The sequence below is a fragment of the Saccopteryx bilineata genome, chromosome 1 (assembly GCF_036850765.1).
Source record: "Saccopteryx bilineata isolate mSacBil1 chromosome 1, mSacBil1_pri_phased_curated, whole genome shotgun sequence".
Lineage (NCBI taxonomy): Eukaryota > Metazoa > Chordata > Mammalia > Chiroptera > Emballonuridae > Saccopteryx > Saccopteryx bilineata.
In genome coordinates, this window is record NC_089490.1 from 226,935,210 (window position 1) to 226,957,975 (window position 22,766).

The following is a 22,766-nucleotide window of genomic DNA, read 5'->3' on the forward strand; positions in this document are numbered from 1 at the left end:
AGGAAGAATTGGGAATTTAACAGATGTAGAAGGAAAAGGTGGGGCATAGAAATAGGAGCAATGATAAGATTTTAAAAAGCTAAAAAAAATAAAAGAAATAAGAGCAATGATCCGAGTACAGAGAGAGATAGGATGCAAACGCCCCTACCACCAAAGTTCACCACTGGGCACCCAGGGCCCAGGCAGGGCTTGGCACATAGCAGTGGCTCAGATGTATGAATGAATGAGTGAACCACTTAACCAACCAATACATGCTCAAATGCACATGAGTTGTAGAGTGGTGTAAGTGGATTTTTTTTCAAGTAAATTTTGTTTTAAGATTTCATTTATTGATTTTAGAGAGAGGAGAGGGAGAAAGAGAACGAATGGGGGGTAGACAGGAAGCATCACCTTGCTTCCTATAAGTGCCTTGACTGGGCAAGCCCAGGGTCTTGAACCAGCAACCTCTGCATTCCAGGTCAATGCTTTATCCACTGCACCACCACAGGTCAGGCCTTCAAGTGAATTTCTAATGAACACTTTGTGAAAGAAAGGATGGAGTTTCAGTACTTGATGCAAATGTGGTTTTCCTGGTGTGTTCATGACTTGTCTCTGTTCTTTCTCACAGAAAACATCAGTAGTGAAGAGAAAGCCAAAAAGAATGCCAACAAGCCTATGCTGGATGAGATTGTGCCTGTGTACCGACGGGACTGTCACGAGGAAGTGTATGCCGGCAGCCACCAATACCCAGGGAGAGGAGTCTATCTCCTCAAGTTTGACAACTCCTACTCTTTGTGGAGGTCAAAATCAGTCTACTACAGAGTCTATTATACTAGATAAAGATGTTACTACAGTCTGGAGTCTAGGGTTGGGCAGAAGATGGCATTTAATTTGGAAATTTCTTCTGACTTTTGTGGAGCATTGTGGAGTCGGTGTTTACCCTGTTGGTTTTGGTCTGATGGTTTGTGAACTCTTGTTTCAGAATCAGGATTTCTTTGAGACTTTTCAGCGTTAATACTTTGGGGTTGAAAGGATTCCTTAGACTCATCCAGCACTTGGGTGACCAGCAGAGTCACTAGTGGTTACTGAAGTTACACGAGCTACGTGTTAAATCTTTAAAGTCAACAAAGTAGACATCCTAGGTTTGCCCCCAATTGGCTGATGGTTAGCCCATGCTGCCTGCTTGATGTATTTTCTGAGAGCCCACAGTTACAGTGCCCACTCATTTGAAATCCTTATGTTAATAGTCTATGTGAGGTACAGCTGACTTTGAAGGTCACCATTTTAAAAACTTACAAACTTGAAACCTCACAGATTATAATAGGAAAAAATTTGCCTCGGTTTGATCTGGTTGTGAATGAACCAGATTATTTTTTTGCTTTGGGAACAGCTATTTAGTTCAGAGTTGTATTACAGAGTTGTTTTCTGACATCATCTTAGAATGTCCAAACCTGATTGCTGATTTTGAAGTATCAGTATGCACAGAGCACCTCAAACATCCATTTAAGCAAGCCTCCACAAACTCGCACTTCTTTTCTCTTCATTTGGTATTTATATTACCAGTAGCAGAGCAAAAATAACTCATTTTTGTCTCGATTTGGCTCAAATCGTAACTTTTCTACACAAGCATTTACTTAGGGATTTTATAAACTCAAATTGCCACTTACTGAATTAAAATACATAAAATCATTTAAATATAATTCAGTGTATGAAGAATAACATTGCACTAATATGGACATCACTGCCAGAGACAGTCCATTTTTAATTTGGTATGACTTAGGCACAAACCCTACATGATTCCAGTTTGAATTCCTTACTAGAGAGAATTGGAAGTGCATATGCCCCTGCTTAAATTTTTTATAGCTTTAATCTATATTATGTCTATTGATGGGAAGAGGTGCACCTTTGTTTTCTTTACTGAAAACAAATACAAATTATTGAATTGCCTCAGATGTGTAAGTGACTGATTAATCTAGTAATTCTTGTTTTCTGAAGGGAGGGTAGTTACTGATAGAGAAGGACAGGATGGCAATATACATGTCATGTTACTATATGTTGTTACTGAAATACTTAGAGTTTTTAAATTTCAAATCATCAATCACATGTAGGAGGGTTTCCGTTGATTAGCTGCAGTATTACAGCATTCACTACATGAGGAAGGGGGTGTTTGTTTTTGTGTGCTGCGTTTCAGTTTTTTAATACCTGGTTTTGTACATACCTAACTCTGTTTTCTTTTGTTACTTAGAAACTGGATTATTTTTTCCTAAGAAGTGCTTAATCTGTGTTTTTTTAATTCATTTTGATTCAGTAGTCCCAGCGTATAGATGTTTCTACTGTCACATCAGAACACTTATCAGGCTGCCTGTCAGTGCTGTGTATATACAACATAGAAACCACGGGGTTAGGCACTTCTGGGCTTTTTTTTTTTTTTTAAGGAGAAAATACTGTATTTAAAATGTAAAATAAACTTTTAAAAAGCAGGCACTAATATATATTTCTTCCAGCCTTTGATTACGGACTTGTCCTTACACAGGTTAAGATGAATTATCTTCTAAAAATATCATTGTTCTTGAGAGTAGTGTGTGACTTCACATAGCAGTGGTTCCTGTCACGTGTCCATGTGAGAACACTTCGGGTTTAAACTTTTATATTGCCTTTGGCTGTTGATTAGTACAGTTCAAATGCAATTTCAAAAAGATCTTTAAAATAATATATTTAATCGATTAAAATGTTTATCTGTAACTTGTTGATGTTTCTTTAATATAGTTCCTCTCTGGAGTGTTAGTTCTGCATTTCATTGCTTGGGTAGGACAAGAAGAAGTGTTTTAAATGATCTTTTTTGTTTTAAAAGGTTAAAGAAACAACGAACTATTTCTGGTTGATTATTTAGTTTTTTTGTTGTTGTTGTTTTGGTTTTTTTGTATTTTTCTGAAGTTGGAAACAGGGAGGCAGTCAGACAGACTCCCGCATGCGCCCGGCCGGGATCCACCTGGCATACCCACCAGAGGTGAGGCTCTGCCCACCAGGGGCATTGCTCTGTTGCATCCAGAGTCATTCTAGTGCCTGAGGCAGAGGCCATAGAGCCATCCCCAGCGCCCGGACCAACCTTGCTCCAATGGAGCCTCGACTGCGGGAGGGGAAGAGAGAGACAGAGAGGAAGGAGAGGGGGAGGGGTGGAGAAGCAGATGGGCACTTCTCCTGTGTGCCCTGGCCGGGAATTGAACCCAGACTCCTGCACACTAGGTCGATGCTCTACCACTGAGCCAACTGGCCAGGGCGATTATTTAGTTTTTGCTGTGAATTACCTCAGTAAGTTAAAATAGACTAAAAAATTTCAGACTTCTGGTGGACAGGAAAGCAGTGACTTTTTCTTACTGAAAGTGACTTCTATAAAATTGTTTCCCCTTTCCCACTATGTGCGTAGCATGCACCGTAGCGTGCTCCTTGAGGTGCATGGAGGTGCCTTTCTACTGCAGAAAGGCCCTGAGGCATGGCACCTGCTAAGCAGCCCTGAGAGAAGTGTCCCCTGTGTGATGTGGCTGGGGTGTCAGAAACTATTCTAACAATGACCCCACTGAAAGGCAGAGTCTCAGACATTACAAAGTTTTTTTGTTTTCTTTTGAAATTTGGAGAGACAGGATGAAGTGACCGTCTTGACTTTTTGCTGTGCTAGGGACCATGAAGGCAATCAGAGACAGTTCAGGAGAGCTGTTGCTGTGTGAGTGCCTCTTGGAAGCCATGCTGCTCCGTCTGAGCTGTCTGTCTCAGAGAAGAGGAGACACACCAGTTCAGGATAGTAAATGATTGCTAATAATTTCTTGGGGCTTAGAGTATAACCAAAGCCAACTTTGCGCCTGTCCCCAACTTTTTAATTTTTTTTTTTTTTTAGATTTTTTAAAATTGATTTTTAGAGAGAGGCGAGAGAGAGAGAAAAGGGGGGAGAAGCGGGAAACATCAACTTGTAGTAGTTGCTTCTCCTATGTTCCTTGACCAGGCAAGCCCGGAGTTTTGAACCAGCAACCTCAGCATTCCAGGTGGATGCTTTTTCCCCTGCGCCACCACAGGTCAGGCCTACCCCAACTTTTTCTCATTTCAGCACTTCTCTCAACGACCTAAACATGTTTACATTTGTATCTGCCTGGGGTAGAGCAAATCTTCATTTTCATTTATTACCTTTTCAGAATGTGAAGGAGATTAGTATTGGACTTTTATCTCACATATTATTTGCCTAGGATTCTTCAACTTTCTAATTGAAAGCTTTTAAAAACCAAGTTGCTTATTGTCCTCTTTAACACCCTTGTTTATTACGTTGTCATTATTTCAGGCACTCATTATTTTGCTTGATTTGTTTTGTAATGAAAAAGGGGAGCATTAGCCCCATCTTTATTAGTTGACATGCCACTTGGAAGTTGTGATGTGATTAGGGTACTACTTAATTCAGTATCAGGAAACTTAAATGGCTGACTTTTCCAAAACTGACATTAGCATTTGGACTCAGGCCATTAAACAAGGGGGCAGAGTTATAATTGGAGCAGCTAATCATCTCGTAGCGAGAATGAAAGCTTGTGTGGGATTGCTCAGTTCAACCCTACAGTGAGGTGACTGCAAGTCTATTTATGAAAGAGCAAGAACAAGTTCAATTATAAATGCCGATATTTTTAAAAGATTTTATTTATTGATTTTATGGGGGTGCAGCGAGAAGTATCAACTCATAGTTTCTTCACTTTAGTTATTCACTGGTTTCTTGTCATATGTGCTTTAACCAGGCAAGTCCAGGGTTACAAACTGGTAACCTCAGCATTCCTCAGCATCCCAGGTCAATGTTCTATCCACTGCGCCACCACAGGCCAAGCACAAATGCTGATTTTTAAAAACCTTTCTTTAATGGCACGTCTATAAAATTATATAAGTTTTTACCCTTTGCCAAGATTAATTTAAATACCTCTAGTTGTAGATATATACGGGGGGGGGGGGTACATGACAAAATACGGAAATGTAAACATGCTTCATAAGGTCTACATTTTGCAACTTTTCAAATTCCAGACTGTTAGAATTTTTCCTGTAAGTATATGTGTTCTTACTGTGTGTTTGTCTGTAGAGTGGCTCTTTGGCCATTTTTCTGTTATTGGACATTTTAGGTTACTTCTGATTTTTTATTAGAAATGGTGTGTTGTGCTCGCTTTTGCAGCACATATACTAAAATTGGAACGACACAGAGAAGATTAGCATGGCCCCTGCGCAAGGATGACACACAAATTCGTGAAGCGTTCCATATTTTTTAAAAAAAAATGGTGTGAATACCCTTTTATATGTTTTTCTGCAAATCTGCATGAGCTTTTCAAGTGTAAATGCTAAGAAGTAGAGTTGCTGGATCATAAGTTCTGTGCCCCTTTTTTTGAGAGAGGAAGAGGGAGAGACAGGAACTCCTGTTGTGCCCTGACTGGGGAATCAAACTGGCAACCTCTGTGCTCCAGGATGAAGCTCCATCCAACTGAGCTAGCAACCAGGGCTCATTTTTAAGTTTAATAGACCCTGTGTCCTCCATAGTGGCTAAACTAATTTCCCCTCCCATTGATGGTGTAGGAGGGGAAAAAAACTTTTTCTCTGTGTTTATTATCAGGCTTAAATTTTGGTCAATATGATGGGTAAAAAGTGAAATTTCATTTGATTGTGTGTTTTCCTGACAAGTAAGATTAAACATCTATTTTTTATTGGTCATTTGTATTTCCTCTCCTATAAATTGCCTGTTTGTGTTCTTTACCCATTTTTCAGTTGGGTAATCTTTTATATTTATTGGCATTGAAAAAACAGTTTGTTTACTAATCATACATAGAAGTATATTCTCCCACTTAAAAAAGCTAGCCTGCTTATTTTGTTTGTGGGGTGTGTGTGTGCGTGCTTGGTGATAGGTGTTATAAACTGTTACCAGTTTTATTCAATTTTTTTCTTTATGATTTTTGTTTATTTCCACATATATTTGAGTCTGCTTCTAAATTCTGTTCCATTTGTCTGTTAATTCTATACTTTAACTTACTACAGTTTTAAAATATATTTTGATACACACAAATCTCCCTTGTTCTTTTGATGCTTTTCCTTGACTGCTTTGTATCTTCCATATGAATTTCATCATTAGCTTGAGATATTTCATGAAAAATTTTACTAGGATTTACTTTGGAATATTGCATTAATTTCTAGATTAATTAGTGATTTTAATATGAGCTTAGGTTGGCTTTTTAAAAGGTTGATCTGCCCTGGCCGGTTTGCTCAGTGGTAGAGCGTCGGCCTGGCGTGCAGGAGTCCCAGGTTCGATTCCCAGCCAGGGCACATAGGAGAGGCGCCCATCTGCTTCTCCACCCCTCCCCCTCTCCTTCCTCTCTGTCTCTATCTTCCCCTCCCACAGCCAAGGCTCTACTGGAGCAAAGTTTGCCCGGGCGCTGAGGATGGCTCTGTAGCCTCTGCCTCAGGCGCTAGAATGGCTCTGATTGTGGCAGAGCGACGCCCCAAGATGGGCAGAGTATTGCCCCCTGGTGGGCATGCCGGGTGGATCCCGGTCAGTCGCATGCAGGAGTCTGTCTGACTGTCTCCCCGTTTCCAGCTTCGGAAAAATACAAAAAAAAAAAAGGTTGATCTTCGATGGTATTTCAGTGGAAGAAATGGAAGGTACATCCCTTACGTGCCCAAAAAAGGCAAGTGGTGCTGGGGAGGCAGGCTGCACAATTTCATGACATGGGTGGTTGAGAGCCCAAACTTCTTTAATTGTGTTGGTCTACCATCCTAAGGTATGGTGGTGGTTTTATGTTCTTGGTTAGAAGCCAACTTACCAGGATCACATACCTGGTTCAGTCAAGGTGGGTAGGAAGCCCAGTTTTAAAGGGAAATCCCCTTTTCTGTTCCTTTTCCGTTAACAAGTACTTAGTCCCCTCTTGCTTCAATGTCTCTTCCTGGGCAGTCATATGCCAGCTAAAATAGTGGGCAGTCAGCAGCCAGCATTTTTCAGGAGTTTAAAATATATAACTCCCATGCCTGACCTGTGGTGGTGCAGTGGATAAAGTGTCAACCTGGAACGCTGAGGTCGCCAGTTTGAAACCCTGGGTTTGCCTGGTCAAGGCACATATGGGAGCTGATGCTTCCTGCTCCTCTCCCTTCTCTCTGTCTCTCTTGTGAGCATGCTTGCTCTTCTCTCTCCAAAAAAAAAAAAAATGAATAAGGAAAATCTTGAAAAATAAAATAGGTAACCTCCACCCCCCCCCCCCCCATTATATACCCATTTGTTGTAGAAAACTTAGCATATGTAGGTAAAAAGAAAACTAGAAACCTACCACTAAGAAGAGTTATCATTTGGGAACTTACCTTCTGGACTTGTTTTCTAATTTTCAATTAGATCTAATTCTAGCATGCAGGAAAGTCTAGAGCATAAAATAAACCTCACGTACTGACCACCCACATTGATCACATTTTGCCTTATTTACTTCAGTGCTCCTCTAATTACCATATTTTTCACTCTATAAGATGCACCTGACCGTAAGACACACCTAGGGTTTTAAGGAGGATAATATGAAAAAAAATGTTCTGGACCAAATGGTGTGATAAAATATTTAATAAAATACCATATTTTTTGCTCCATATGCATGGGCATTTTCCCCTCCATTTTTTTTTGGTGGGGGGGGGACTCTCATGGAGCAAAAAATATGGTAATAAAACCATATTTGGAAGTTTAAGCCTTGTGTACCTTTTCCTGATTACCATTCTTCATTCTTCATCCCAAAGATGATTATTTTTGTGTGTGTGTGACAGAGACAGAGGGACAGACAGAGCCAGTGACCTTGGGCTTAAAGTAAGCAACCTTTAGGCTTAAGCCAGCAACCATGGGGTCATGTCTATGATTCCACTCAAGCTGGTGAGCCCACGTTCAAGCCGTACTATCCCATGCTCAAGCCGATGACCTAAGGGTTTCAATCCTTTGTCCTCTGCATCCCAGTTCAATACTATTCACTGTGCCACTGCCTCATCAGGCCCAAAGATGATTATCTTGATTTTTATGTTTATCATTCCATATGGTGTTTATAACAATATATATTACCAAAAAAGGAGATCATCTGGTTCTGCAGAATGCTTTTGAATTGTATATAAAATGATATATACAAAAATTTGACAGTCTTTTTTCTGATCTACTTTGTTTTTGGCGATTAGCGTCATATAGCTGTACTACTCTCACAGTAGTCCATCATGTGGATAGCACCCTGTCATTCTGTTCTTGGACATTTAGGGTTTTTCTCAGGTTTCCACATTTATTACAACATTCTTGTACATGTCTGTTTATATTCATGTGCAAGAGTTTCTCTTGTATTTATCCAAAGAAATAGAGTTTTCATAAGCCTTGTAGATCTTCAGCTATTCTAGGTAGTGCAGAATTGCTCTTCAAGTGATTATACCAGTTAAACTCTCAAAAGCAATATACTAGAGTTCTTGTGTCCCACATCCTTACGACAGATTTTGTAATTTTACCAGTTCAGTGGATATAAAACAGAATCTCATCTGTGGTTTAATTTGTATTTCCTTAAGAACCAGTGGGGATAAACATCTTTTTGTGTTACTGGCTTTCTGTGAATGGCATGTTTTGTATAGTTTATCCATTCTCTTGATTTTCTTGATTTGTGAGAGTGCTTTATCTGTATATTATAGGGTTTTATTGGTCATATTCATCACCAATAATCATTGCCACACTTTGGGTTTCCTATTGTTTATTGTAAAGAAATTAAAAATATATATTTTTTTAGATTTTACTTATTTTTAGAGAAAGGAGAGAGGGGAGAGAGAGAGAGAAAGGGGGGAGGAGCAGGAAGCATCAATTCCCATACGTACCTTGACCAGGCAGGCCTGGAATATTGAACCAGTGACCTCAGCATTTCAGGTTGATGCTTTATCCACTGTGCCACCATAGGTCAGACTATAAAGAAATTTTTTGTTTTAATTTAAATGGATTAAACTTTCATGCTTTGTGTTTTTCATCTCTTTAATAATTTTTTATCAGCCCTGAGGATATAAAGATATTTCCTATATATTTTTTTTTCTTTTTTTTTTTTTTTCTGTATTTTTCTGAAACCGGAAACGGGGAAAGACAGTCAGACAGACTCCTGTATGCGCCCGACCAGGATCCACCCGGCACACCCACTAGGGGGCGATGCTCTGCCCCTCCGGGGCGTCGCTCTGTTGCAACCAGAGCCACTCTAGCGCCTGGGGCAGAGGGCCGAGGAGCCATCCCCAGTGCCCGGGCCATCTTTGCTCCAATGGAGCCTTAGCTGTGGGAGGGGAAGAGAGAGACAGAGAGGAAGGAGAGGGGGGGTGGAGAAGCAGATGGGCGCTTCTCCTGTGTGCCCTGGCTGGGAATCGAACCCGGGACTTCTGCACGCCAGGCCGACGCTCTACCACTGAGCCAACCGGCCAGGGCCAGATATTTCCTATATTTTAAAATGTGCCTTGCATTTAGGTCTCAAGTAACCTGGAATTTATTTTTGGTGTGAGGTAGGCGTTTGATATTACTTTATTTTGTATAGGGATAGCTAAATTTATTCTACCATTCATAAGCTAGTTACCCTTTATACAGAGATATTTATATTTTTTATATACAAATATGCAAAGGATATTATATACCTTTATGTACTAATGAGTCACATGTTTGTGTGTGTGTGTCTGTGTGCTCGCATGCCTGTTTCTGAGTGCTTTTTTTTTTTTTTTTTTTACAGAGACAGAGAGAGAGGGACAGACAGACAGGAACGAGAGAGATGAGAAGCATCAATCATCAGTTTTTCGTTGCAACACCTTAGTTGTTCATTGATTGCTTTCTCATACGTACCTTGACTGTGGGCCTTCAGCAGACCGAGTAACCCCTTGCTCGAGCCAGCGACCTTGGGTCCAAGCTGGTGAGCTTTGCTCAAACCAGATGAGCCCGCGCTCAACCTGGCAACCTCGGGGTCTCGAACCTGGGTCCTCCACATCCCAGTCCGACGCTCTATCCACTGCGCCACCGCCTGGTCAGGCTGGGCTCTATTCTGATGTTATTTTTTGTCTACCCTTGAATCAATGTTGCACTGTCTTAATTACTCTAGCTTTAAAGTAAGTCTTAAGTCCCTTATAGGATTTTAAAATCCTGTGGTAAACACTGTCTTTGTGTCCTATTAATATGCTCTGAATACTCTTTCTGCCTAAGGATTGTATACTTCGGTAGTCTCTTGGGGAGAATCTTTATATTATACAACAAGGCATTGAGTATGCAGATAGCCAGCCAATCCCGGGAGATTACATAACATGGAAGTGAAGGTTTTTGTTTCCTCTGGCCCAAATAGTGCTGCCCACACAGTCTGGTGAACTTTCTGGCTTCAGGTACTAATTGCTAGTGTCTGTCTGGGCTACCTCCCTCTTTTCTCAGTTCCTGTCTTAGTAGGACTGCCCCCAGTGTGGAGGGCGAGCACTGCCACCAACTGTGAGGTTAATAAGACACTCGGCTGCTCTGGGCTGGACTTTGTTTCCGACATGTGAAATGGGAGTGTTGGACCAAATGAACTGATCTCAGAGGTGACAGTAGATGTGAATCCTTGCTCAGAGCAGACATCATTCCTTTGTTACTCCTGCTGTGAAGATCTCTGTCCTGGCCAGAAACAGCCCCAAATTCGGGGGACCTGTTTAAAGAATGAGTGGCTAAAGCAAGCCCCAGACTTATCACAGTTCCAGTGAGGCAGATGGGGGACCACCAACCTGAGCCCAAGACTTCCAAGCTGAGAGTCTGCAGCCATCTTGGTCCACCCCTTAATAATAAGTAGGAAAAAACAAGGAAATGCTGCACTTACCAAAAAGCATAGAATCGTTTGCAGTAGAACCAGAACTGGGCTTGGAGTGACCCAGTCATCTTACAAGGAAACTTCATTTCCTGGGTTTCCCCCAGTCACTTTTGCGGGGCCCCAATACATATGCCTGAGTAAGGCAGGACTCTTCTACCTGTGAAGATAGGCCTATGAGCCCCTTTTTATTTGTTGCCAGTTTTTTGTTGGCTTTTATAGAGCAGTTTTCCTCTATGATCCATGTGTTTTATTCTTAAAGCTGGCCCTTGTGAACCCATAATACTGACAAACTAGGGACAACACTGACACCTCCGTAAAAGGGTTTGCAGGAAAAAAGCCAAACCCTTGGACCTAGTGAGACATTTGGGCTGATAAAGTGCTGCTGGAGAGCATCACCTGCTTCTTCTCCAGGGCCCTGGTCCCGGTCCCAAGAGCCCCATCCTCATTAGCTTTTGCTCAGTCTCCATTTCATTACACATGCAAGCTACCCGGGAAGAGTTCTGAGGCTCCTGTGTCCTCTGTCTTACCACTAGGCTGGCTTCTGCCCCTTCCAAAGGTCACCAGCAATCTCTGGTTAAAGCCATGGATACCTTTGCTCCCTGGGCTGCCCTGCTGTATTTGACCTATTCACTGCGTCCTTCTCAAAACCTCTGCCCCACTTGACCTCCAGCCACCTCTCTGGTTTCCCACTGGCCTCTGGCCTCCCACCCTCTCTTGGCTTCTGCTCCCCTCACCTGTCTCCTACAGGCCGGTGTTCCTGGGATTCTGGTCACAACCTTCTACTCCCTGCACCAGGGGAGGCCCCATACTGGTTCATGGACTTCCTCTTTTGTATTCTGGGAAAAGGGCTCCTCTGGGCTCCTGTGGGGCTTCTAGGCAGGTTTAATGAGGTCATGTGTGTAAAACGCCTTGGACAACCAGTAAGTAGTGAGCAGTGTTTACAGATGATAAGAGGATCCGGAAAAAAGAGGCTCCTGATTTGGTGCTGGACCCACGGATAGATTGATGACACACAGATCCCCAGGAACCTTTTATGCAAGAGTTGGACACATAGGCCTTTTTCTCAGCTTGCACCCTGTTCTCAAAGGACTTTATAACCAAAGAAGTCAATGCTCACTACTCTGCGTCTGGACGACCAACCTCCCCTGCTGGAGAGTCGAGTTGGAGTGGGCAGTTCCCTAAAAGGAGTGTCATTTCTCCGGGACAGGAGAGGTGCCATAGATAAGCTGGCCCGAGCTCAGACTGCTTGGGAGGGTGCAGACCACCTGCCCAGGCTGTGCCAATTGTGTGTGCACAGAGCAGTGTCGGGAGTCTGTCCATCGCCAAGGGTGACACTGGATTATCTCGCCCTCAGCCTGACACCTGTTACTAGGTGCTGTCTTTAGGGACTGGGCTATTGCCAGACTGCCCACCAGGGCTAGGAAGCAGTTTGGACCAGCGGCTCTACAGCACTCAATTAACAATTCATTGAACAAACAGTCCTTGTCACCTACTCCCAGTGCCAGACACTGGTGATCTTCAGGGCATCTGACTTCAAGGGTCCTGCTGTTGGACAGCTGATGTCTTTTTGGGCAGAGACAGACCCAATAAACAAGGGAAGGAAACAATGTCAGACAATGAAAGCAGTGAGGGAATAAAGGTGATGTACTGAGGCTGGGGCCACTCAGCTCAGAGGTCAAGATCAAGAAAGGCTCCCAGCCTGACCTGTAGTAGTGGAGTGGATAAAACGTCGACCTGGAAATGCTGAGGTTGCCGGTTCGAAACCCTGGGCTTGCTTGGTCAAGGCACATATGGGAGTTGATGCTTCCAGCTCCTCCCCCCTTCTCTCTCTCTCTGTCTCTCTCTACTCTGTCTCTCTCTCTCCTCTCTAAAACTGAATAAATAAAAAGAAATTTAAAAAAAAGAAAGGCTCCCAAAGGGGGTATTTTATCTGAGGCCTGAGTAATAGGCTCCCCCACCCCCGTGAAGATGTGGGGGGCAGAGCCTTCCAGGGAGGGAACAGCAAGTGCAAAGGCTCTACCATAGGAACCAATTGTGTTTGAAGGAAGACAGCCAGTGTACTAGAAGTGAAAGCGGGGTTAGAGAGTAGTGGGACCAAGGTTAGAGCAAGCAGGGACAAGTCAGGCAAGCTTTGTCGCTGGGCAGGGGGCTTAGATTCTAAGCCAGGTACAGTAGGAGTCATGGCAGGAACAGCATTAAACAGAAGAGTGACATGATCACTCTTCTTTGAAAAGATATCCTGGGGCTTGCCTGGTCAAGGCACATGGGAGTTGATGCTTCCTGCTTCTCCTCCTCTTGCTCTCTAAAGTGAATAAATAATAATAGAAGACAGTTAAGAGACAATAGTACTAGTCCAGGTGAGGCAGTAGTGGCTGAAACTAGGGTGGTGCAGGAAAGCTGGGGTTTGAATTCAGAATAAATTTTTGAGATACTGCTGTCACGTGACAAAACCTGTCCTGAGCGGTATGCAGAGGTCTGTGGGGCGACAATTTATACCGAGGGTCACCCCACCTGACATGGAAGGGCCCTGAGCAGGGTGAACAAGTTGTTGGGGTTCTCCACTGGAAACCAGGGCTTCTCACTGTAGTCCTCCCCGACTCGGGCCACTGCAAGCACTTTCTGAACTTGTGTGAATTAGAAAGCAGCCCCTCCTTTTTGGCTGTCATGGCCTGTCTCAAGGCCTGAATTTCAACCCCACCTTGGCCAAAGCCCTTGGGCAGGGCTCACCAGTAGTTCGTGGCTGGCCCAACCCAGGTGTTGAAGGGAGACAGTCCACGACTTAGGAGAATCTTGTCCTGTGTTGTAGAAGCTAAGAAGTCACAATGCTGGAACCTCTTAGGCAGCAAGCAACTGGGGCTCTGAAGCCAGAGCTTCAACTTAACTGACTTTGGCGCCATCTAGTGGGCACATATAGGCCTGCATGGACCACAGCCCTTTCTGGCCCAGAAATAAAACCTGCGTAGCACACGTTGGTCTGGACTTGGAGTCTCAATCTACAGCCCAGCCGCAGCTGCCACCACCACCACCCTTCACCACCACCACCCCTGCTCAGCATGCACAGCAGGAGGCCTGTTCAACATGATGTCGAAACACCTTCACCTCAGACCAACAGGGACTCAAATGGGGACTTCCCCTCGACTTACAGCCTCTGTACTCTGTGCACAGAAGTGGATATTATAACAGCAGAATGCAGCAAACCCAAACGGCCATCAAGATAGTGAACTGCCCTGGCTAGGCAGTTCAGTTGGTTCGAGTATCGTGTCCATACACCAAGATTGGGGGTTTGATCCCTCTGGTCAGGGCACATATAAGAATCAACTAATGAATGTATAAATGAGTGGAACAACAAATCGATGTTTCTCCCTTCCCCTCTAACATCATTTCTTTTTTTAATTTAAAAGAAAGTGGTAAACACTGACTGCAGGATACTATGTGCTGTGTGTTACGAGCAAGCTGGACTGGAAGCATCTCCAACAAGCCTGTTAAAGAACAATACTTACAGAATGATTCCAGCCACTAAGAGAAACAAACCCAAACCTGACCTATTATTCACGTATAAATTTGAAAATATATGAAGGGAGGCCCTGGCCAGTTGGCTCAGCAGTAGAGCGTCAGCCCAATGTTTAGAAGTCCTGGGTTTGATTTCTGGCCAGGGCACACAGGAGAAGCACCCATCTGCTTCTCCACCCTTCCTCCTCTCCTTTCTCTCTGTCTCTCTCTTCCCCTCTGGCTGCCACTGGAGCAAAGTTGGCCCGGGCGCTGAGGACGGCTCCATGGCCTCCACCTCAGGCGCTAGAATGGCTCCAGCCACAATGAAGCAAAGCCCCAGGTGGGCAGAGCATCACCCCCTGGTGGGCATGCCAGGTGGATTCCTGTTGGGCATATATATATGGGGGGGGGAGTTGGTCAGAATACCCACCTCTGGGGAAGGAGGGATTGAGAAAGTGAAGGAGGCCTTTTCCAAAGCCTTACTGTTTGCTTTTTTTTGTATTTTTATTTATTTATTTATTTATTTATTTATTTATTTTTAAAAATACTTTATTTATTGATTTTACAAAGATAGGAGAGAAAGGGGAGCATGGATTGGGAAGTATCAACTCATAGGTGCTTCATGTTAGTTGTTCATTGCTCACTTGTTGTATGTGCCTTGGCCAGGGCAGCCCAGGGTTTCGAACCGGCAACCTTGGCACTCCAGGCTGAAGGTTTATCCACTGCGCCACCACAGGCCAGGCTATTTATTTATTTATTTTTCTGAAGCTGGAAACGGGGAGAGACAGTCAGACAGACTCCCGCATGCGCCCGACTGGGATCCACCCGGCACGCCCACCAGGGGCGATGCTCTGCCCACCAGGGGGCAATGCTCTGCCCCTCTGGGGCGTCGCTCTGCCGAGACCAGAGCCACTCTAGTGCCTGGGGCAGAGGCCAAGGAGCCATCCCCAGCGCCCGGGCCATCTTTGCTCCAATGGAGCCTTGGCTGCGGGAGGGGAAGAGAGAGACAGAGAGGAAGGGGGGGGGGGTGGAGAAGCAAATGGGCGCTTCTCCTATGTGCCCTGGCCGGGAATCGAACCCGGGTCCCCCGCACGCCAGGCCGACGCTCTACCGCTGAGCCAACCCGCCAGGGCCACTGTTTGCCTTTTTAAGATTTTAAGACAAGGGTTAATTAAACAGCTGAGACCCAGCTCTGACTGTGGCTGACATCCCCCCCCACACACACACACCATCATCTCAGCCTTAAGGAGGAGCTGGGGGGTAGTGGAGCCCACTTATCTGGTCAAACGTGCTGGTGATGTGTTGTTTGCACTTACCGTAGTAAACTGCCGCCTTCATAAGCAGTAAGTTTGAGAGCTCATTTCACTCAGCCCTTCACTCCATCCTGGGAGGGGCCACTGACAGGAACGCTCGGCCAGCCCTCGGCCACCCCTCCACCTCATCCCCACCCGGCCACTCTTCTCTCCAAGGAGACCCAGTCTGGAGCCGCTGCTTCTCCAGGTGGACCCTCGCTACCCAGTAACCCCCTGGGCTCTTGCCAAGCTGAAAAAAAAGTCCCCTCCGATCTTTCCAGCCCTCTCTGCTCAGCCAGAGCCCACCAGCTCAAGTCGCACCTCTGTCATGCAGCAGATACTAGATATTGAGGACCTACCACGTGCCAGGTGCTGGAGAGTACAGAAGCCCTGGTGAGAGGCGCTCTAACCCCCACCCCCATCTTTCAGCTGCCCTTCCAACTTAAGTGCCTGTGGTCTCAGGCCAACACCTGGGAGCAGCAGCAAATTCCTCTTTCTGTTCTGATTCCACAGACCGGGAAGCAGTGCCTCTGGTCAGCCTCTGCAAAGAACAGCGATTTTTCAAACTCAGGGTGCTAAGATTAATGCAGCAAACTTTGTTCCCCACAGCGACCCGCCCCTGACCTCTGGGCCTCCGCCCGCGCAGGTAGGGGGGTTGCTAGCGCAGCCAGAGGGGCTGCGCGGGGAGGGGGTGGCGCGGGGGCGAAAGGGATTATTGTTGGGTTAGGGTTGTGACTGTGCTGGGCGACCTGGAGCCAGTGCCCTCCCCTCCTAGTGCGGGTTTTCTCGTCTGGGGAAACGGGCGATGACGCCCCTGCTTTCTCAGCCGCGCCGGATTGGCACGGGGTGGGCCCTGCAAAGCCGCAGCGGGCCTCGGGCGGGGCATCAACCGTGGACAAAGAGGGGCGCCCCACCCACAACCCCTGCGGTTTCTCCTCCCACTCCCCACCGCCCCCGTGGGGTGGGGCCCCGCGGCCGCGCCCTCGGTCTCCGGCCTGGTGGTGGAACCCGTTCTGCTTCGACAATAGCCACCACTTCCTCCCCGCGCTGCTCCCCATCGCTTCTCCCAACAGATTGGGGCGGGAGGGTTTTTCTCCAATGCTTTAGCGACCTGGTGTCCCTAATGATTTTATTGATTTTACGGATGTTCGGTTCCACCACCAATATGCTTCCTATTAGTAGGAAAAAACCGCGGCTGTGAGCAGGGGTCCGTTGTCACTGTTGCCCCCGCCTGGCTGCGAGCCCGGGGACACACGGCTCCCGGCTTTACGCGCAGCGGCCGCCAGAGGACGCCCGGGCTCCGTCCCCTCAGCCTCCTGCTCAGCTGCAGAAACATGACCAAGCACGGAACCCAAGCCCTGGCCGGGGGGGCCAAGGGTCCTCAACGCGCCTGCCACCCCAACCCTGCGCAAGGCGGCCTGGGCCTGCTGGAGGAGGTGCGTCTTGGCGGGGAAGGCCCGGGTTGTGTGTTTGTGTGTGTGCGCGCGGGTGCATGTGTGTCTCGGGGGAGGACAATAGAGCAGTCCCTGGCCCTGGCCCCAACCTCCAGATGCCACTGGCAGAGAACTCAGCTGGATGACTGTGTGTGTGTGTGTGTGTGTGTGTGTGTGTGTGTGTGTCTCCTCGGGCAGGCCTGGCCCTCCCTGTGCCTGTGTTTCGGTCTGTAAACAGAGAATGTACACTGCCTGTCTATTGCAGCGTGATTCCGAGGCTCCCAGGAGCCATATCACTGTGTTTTAAAATCAAAAGGCATTTGAGGATGAGAGCTATTCCTCTAATTCCCAAGTGTGCCAGCTCCCAACTCTGAGATTTTTGTCATTAATCAGCAAACCTGGGATAGAATGAGTAGTAGCCTGTCCTTTTAAGCATCTTCAGTAAAATCTGGCCGACTCAGGAGATGTGTCCCTGCTAAAAATTCCCCTATGGCATTACTGAACTTGGTGGGGTATTTCTGTGGATGGAGGAGATGGCAGCTCGTGTTCCAGGACTCCATGTGAAGTGGGGACCACATCTTGGTTCACCAGCCCCAGGCCACCCTGAAGCAAGGGAAGGCTCAACCATTCTCCATGGTTAGGGCTGATTGATCACACAGCCTTGTCTTCCCTTGTGCTGTTTGGTACTGGGCAGGGACACACCATTAACAGATACCACCGGCTCTTAAGTTCCCTGAACTTTGAGAATTTTTCATTAAGTGTGAAGAGCCAGTGGAACACACAAGCTTACTGGCCTTGGCTGCGGAGGAGGCAGAAATCAGTGGATGCTGGGGTTTGGCTGGGCCCACCTTGCTCCCATTTAGGTTGGATGGCTCCCTCCCCAGCAGCCTGGGCCTCCTCTGGCCTTGATGCCTGCCAAAGCCTGGGAAGCCTGTGGGGAGGAACTCAAGACCTGGAACCTCAAGTGGGAACCACCTGGCTGCCTCCACTGCAATCCTTCCTTCTACTGTCCCCCATTGTGACCCCCACAAGTTGGGAGGACTCAGAGCCCATCAGGAGAGTTGAGCTCTATCCTCTGGGTGGCCTGGGCAGAAGACACCTCATGCAGCACTCTTTACTTAATCTTCATTTATTTGTGCTACCCACAGTTTCTGAGCATTATTTTGAATCAGGCTCTCCAGTAGAGGTAGGGTGGGACATAAAGACATATTTTTATAGGATCAATGGAGAGTGCTTCTAACTTCCTAATCTGTAATAAACTGCTCACCGGCTGTGTGACCTGGGACAAGTCACTCAACCTCTCTGAGACGCAGTTTCTTCATCTATAAAGTGAGACCAAGGGTGTCTTGCCTAGAGATGTTCACTGTGAATATCTCCATCGGGCTGTGACAGGTTCCAGGGGGACTTTTTCTGGCCATAGCAGAAAGACAGCCTGAGGCTCTGGTGGCTGTGGAGATAGCGTGGACATGCCTCTCTAAAGCTCCTTGGTTTTTCTTCCATCTTCTCTTGCCCACCTGGGCTCCTCCCACCCTCTGGGCTTTCTCAGCTGCCTCTTCCCTGGTGCCTGGTGATCTCCAAGGGCATGCTGCCTCTATGACTGGTGACTGATTGACTGAATGTCACTGCAGACTCCTGTCTGGGACAGGAACAGATATTCCACAGGAGAGAAAGGGTTCCCTCAGCCCCTGCTTGTCCCAGCTCTAACAACGGCTGCTGTGTGCTCTCTCTTGTGGGCCTCACCCCTTCCAGAGAGGGCCTGCTTACACCCCCCTTCAGTCAGCCATCGGTCAGGAAAAGGTGTTCTGCTAACTACTGTCCTCCCCACTCCTCTAACCCCCCACCCCTGACAAAGCAGCCCACCCAGCAGCTGGGCTTCCTGACCTCAAGAACCTGGCCCCTGAGAAAGAGCAGACACCTCCCTCCACCACTACCCTTAGCCTGTTTTCCCTTCTTTCCTCCTCCACAGTAGGCCAAGGTCAGAGGGAGGACAGACACCACAGAGTGTCGCCCCTCCCCCTCCACAACCCTCATTACCTGATGAACCTACCCAGAGGCCAGCGGGCTCACCCACAACCATGCCCAGAGTGGGGCTGGCACCACGAAGATGTGTGGTTCAGCTCGCCCACACTCATCATCATTCTTCATGGCCTCTCCGTTAGTGTCACGGGCATCCTTAAAGAACCTTGTAGCTGACAGTGAATGCCACCCCTCAGGAAATGACATTCTCTTGCTGGAACAGAGCACCCTATGAGGGAGACATTACCCTGACCAGCTTGATTGGAGGGTGAGCAGGCCTTTGGGACACTCAGAGAGGACAAGGCTTAATGACCCTCCAGGTCCAAGAAAGGGAGAAGCTCTATGTCACAGAGAGACAAGATGCACATGAGGCCACAGCAGCTGTCCCCTCCGGGTCAGCCAGAGCCATGAGATTGAGCCATGAGATTGAGAAAGGGAGAGTCAGGACACTACCTTGTCTTGGGCCCAGGACTAGGCCTTAGGAAGCGCTCAAGCACCATTGAGAAAGTCAGGCTGCACTTGATGGTGGGGACCAGGCATCTGAGGCTCATGCTCTCCCAATGAGATGGCATCCCCGGCCCTGGGCAGGCAGGGACACTGTCACAGCTCTCCAGTCCCTCATTTCAGGGGCTTCTCGGCTAGTCCCAGGCTTCTAACCCACCTTGGTCTCTGCTGGTTCATTCTCTCTCACCTGTGCTCTGCCCCAGGCAGGACACCTCTTCCCTCCTTCCATGTCAACTTGTCAAGGCCCAGCCTCTTAGAAAATATACCAATGAAAGGACTAAAGTGTCAAATCCAGGCAAGGTTCTGTGAGCCGGCACAGGCTCCAGTGGTGGTAGAATTGGGGGGCTGGGCGGAGGGCACAGGGAATGGGAGGAGCAGGAGGGGGAGACAGAAGCAGGGAAGCCAGGGATGTCCCTTCATTCTTTGGGGCCTTATGTCTGCCCACCCACACTTCCACCCTGACAAACCTTTTGCTCCTCCTAACCTCCTACCCTTCTTGGTTAGGGTACGGGGGAGGGTGTGTGTGTCGGCCTCCAGCTGGTCATTTCCCTGGCTCCTTCCCCACCCACCCTGACACCTGAGTGTCCTGTATGTGAGAACCATGGCCCTGTGATCTCTTTTCCCAAGGCCTGTGCAGTGGACTGCTAAGGACATTAGTGGAGAGAATTGAGAAGGCCATGTTGAATTGCCTTGGGAGCACCAGTCTTCCTTTTTCTGTGAGGGCCTCAGGTCCTAGCACAGGCATCCTTCTCAGCCATGGGAAGAAGGGACCTAACACTGCTTGCCAATGACCTCACATTGTGGCCACATAGGATAAGAGAGGAAGGAGGGATTGGGCCTTTATTTTTTTAATTGATTTTAGAGAGAGAGACAGGAATATTGATCTGTTCCATATGTGCCCTGACTAGGGATTGAACCAGCAACCTTTGTGCTTTTGGGTGACACTCTAACCAACTAAGCTATCAGGCCAGGGCTGGGTTGGGTCCTTTTCATCAGTGAGCAGTCTTCCTGACATCCTGGGTGGTCTAGAAGGATGTGTGCACAAGGCTGCACCACTGTCAGGGGACATCAAAGAGGGCACTAGTTCCCACACATCCTTGGCTGAATGGCAAGCCTTGCCTGCATGCGGGAGATACAAAGGGTCTGGCAAATGGAAAAGCTGGCTTAGATTTGGAACAGTGCCTGAACTTTGAATCTATCCCCCTGATCTACACACAGTCCATCAGCAGAGCGTGGAGCCTTACTGGACCAAAGTGTTTGACCACAACTCTGACTGTTTGCTGTATCAGGGGGACAGCCTCTAGAAAGGAGGTTGAAAAATTAAAATGAGAAGGAAAAAAAAACAAGGAGAGCCAGCAACTGCTGCATCCTGTAGGGACCCTGTAGGGAGGCAGACTCCACAGTTATTCCAAGCAATCCAATAAACAAACAAAATCAAGCAAAATCAATAGCAAATGAGGTCAGTAGAAACTCGGCGAGGGAGCCCAGATGTTGGACTTTGCCTCTCTCCTTCCCCCCTTTTCTCCCTGTTCCAATATCCAGGGAAGACAACTCTGTTTGGGCCAGGTGTCCACCCTGATTCCTGTCAACTAGGATAGGTAGGTCGGGGGACAGAGAAATTCTGTAATGTCATTGCAGCTAGAAACTACCTTCTTGACCTATGGATAATGATCCTTTCCAGAGAGAAGAGGGGTCATCCATTTCAGTCTAGGTAGTGTTAAAAAACAAACAGGCATATTGCAGATTTTAAGAGTTTATTTCAGCAAAAGTCGGTGTGAATGGGGCAGTGCCAATCCAGCCTTGGTTTGGAGTGCTGCCCCAGGAGCCAGGGGAAAGACTTATACCAAGGAAGTACGGAAGCAAAGAGAGGAAATTACTTGCTTGCCTCTAGCTGAAAGTCTCATTGGCTATTTGAGACGAGTTGTCTTTATTGGTATGATTTACAGGCTTAGATTTTGGTTTGCTTCTGCGGGGGCCCCCCATGCATTAGAGCCATATCAGTCTAATGGCCTCCTTGTCTAATTAATTAACCCTAGATACCCCCTAAAGGCATCTGCCACCCTGACTTCTTTCTGAAAAGGTGAGCAGAGATGCCCCCGGGAGCCCAAGGTATTCAGATTTGTTCCCTCCCAGCAGAGGGTATGTCTGCTAGCCATTTTCTCAGCAGGTGCTTTGCAAACATGTATTCTCCCCCTGGACTGTGGAGAGCTGGAAGGGGGAAGGGTGGGGGGAAAGCACTCATCACCCCTAAGGTCCTTTTTAGTTATCCTGTCTTAGAAGTGGTACCATCCTTCTATTTCATGTAAATTGCATTGAGAGAAATGGTTGTTGGGTCTTCTTCATTTTCTTCCCTCTGTATGAGTTCCGGCCAGTGATTAAACCTGGCAGTAAGGCCACAGGACATGGGCGGGAGCCCTGACGATATCCAGGGGATATTCAGGGTGGGCCCCATGTGAAATGCAGCTCCCAAGTTGCAAGGTGGAGACAAAGGAGCCAGGAACAAGAAAAATAAAAGGTATTAAAATAGGCTTAGCTACTTTGGGGTTTTCCTTTGTATTTATTTTTAGCAAGGATTGTGTGCCTAACTGCATTAAAATAGCTGATGCCACCAGTCGTTGTTCCAGGCCTTTGCACACTGCAGCCTGGCAGGCTTTCTGCAGCCAAAGTGAAGGCAGCTGGCAGGGCCAGGCCCACCCAAGCTGGAGAAACGACATTTGTTTCAAGAACCACCCCTTCCCAGAAAACTCAGCGGAGTGAATGAAAACAAGAAGCAGGACACTTTTCATCCAACTCAGGACTGGGGGAAAGCTCACCAGAGGCAGCCATGCTTGAGGACCAAAGCCTCCAAATGGCCTCCCTCCCTGACTGTAGACAGCAGAGGGCTGACATTCCGCCACTGGACCACCAGGCCTGGCAACCCTGGGACAGAGGTGGCAGCCAGCATTCTCTCCTCATGCTCCATTAGGGCTTTGCTTTGAGTACCTTTCCTAGTGGATGGCAGTCAGAGAAGACTTTCTTAATCAGCAAGTCCTAAATGCCTGAGTCTGTTACATCCTTTCCTCCGGTCCACTGTCTAGTGGAGCTCCGGCCACCTGGGAGAAACACATGTGGCTGACGTGCTGGTAGGAGGGTAGAAGGCAGAGAGGACCAGAGTGAGAAGGTTTAAGAGATAAACTTTGGAGTCAGTGAGCTCCCTGCAGAAGTGGGACAGAGTCCCC

General features: G+C 47.1%; 1 protein-coding gene and 1 non-coding gene across 3 annotated transcripts in view; both read left to right on the plus strand.

Annotated features, from left to right (window-relative positions):
- ACBD3 (acyl-CoA binding domain containing 3) overlaps positions 1-2,721 on the plus strand; it is a 37,375-nt gene extending 34,654 nt beyond the window's left edge. For both annotated transcript variants that reach the window (XM_066237332.1, XM_066237342.1), the window contains one exon: positions 608-2,721. In XM_066237332.1, the coding sequence (XP_066093429.1) occupies positions 608-819 (212 nt within the window). In that variant the 3' untranslated portion in view covers positions 820-2,721. The remainder of the gene's footprint in view (positions 1-607) is intronic.
- Positions 2,722-5,151: 2,430 nt separating this feature from the next.
- LOC136321563 (U6 spliceosomal RNA) lies at positions 5,152-5,258 on the plus strand. Its single transcript, XR_010728714.1, has one exon. It is a non-coding gene; the product is annotated as a U6 spliceosomal RNA (small nuclear RNA).
- The last annotated feature ends 17,508 nt before the right edge of the window (positions 5,259-22,766 follow it).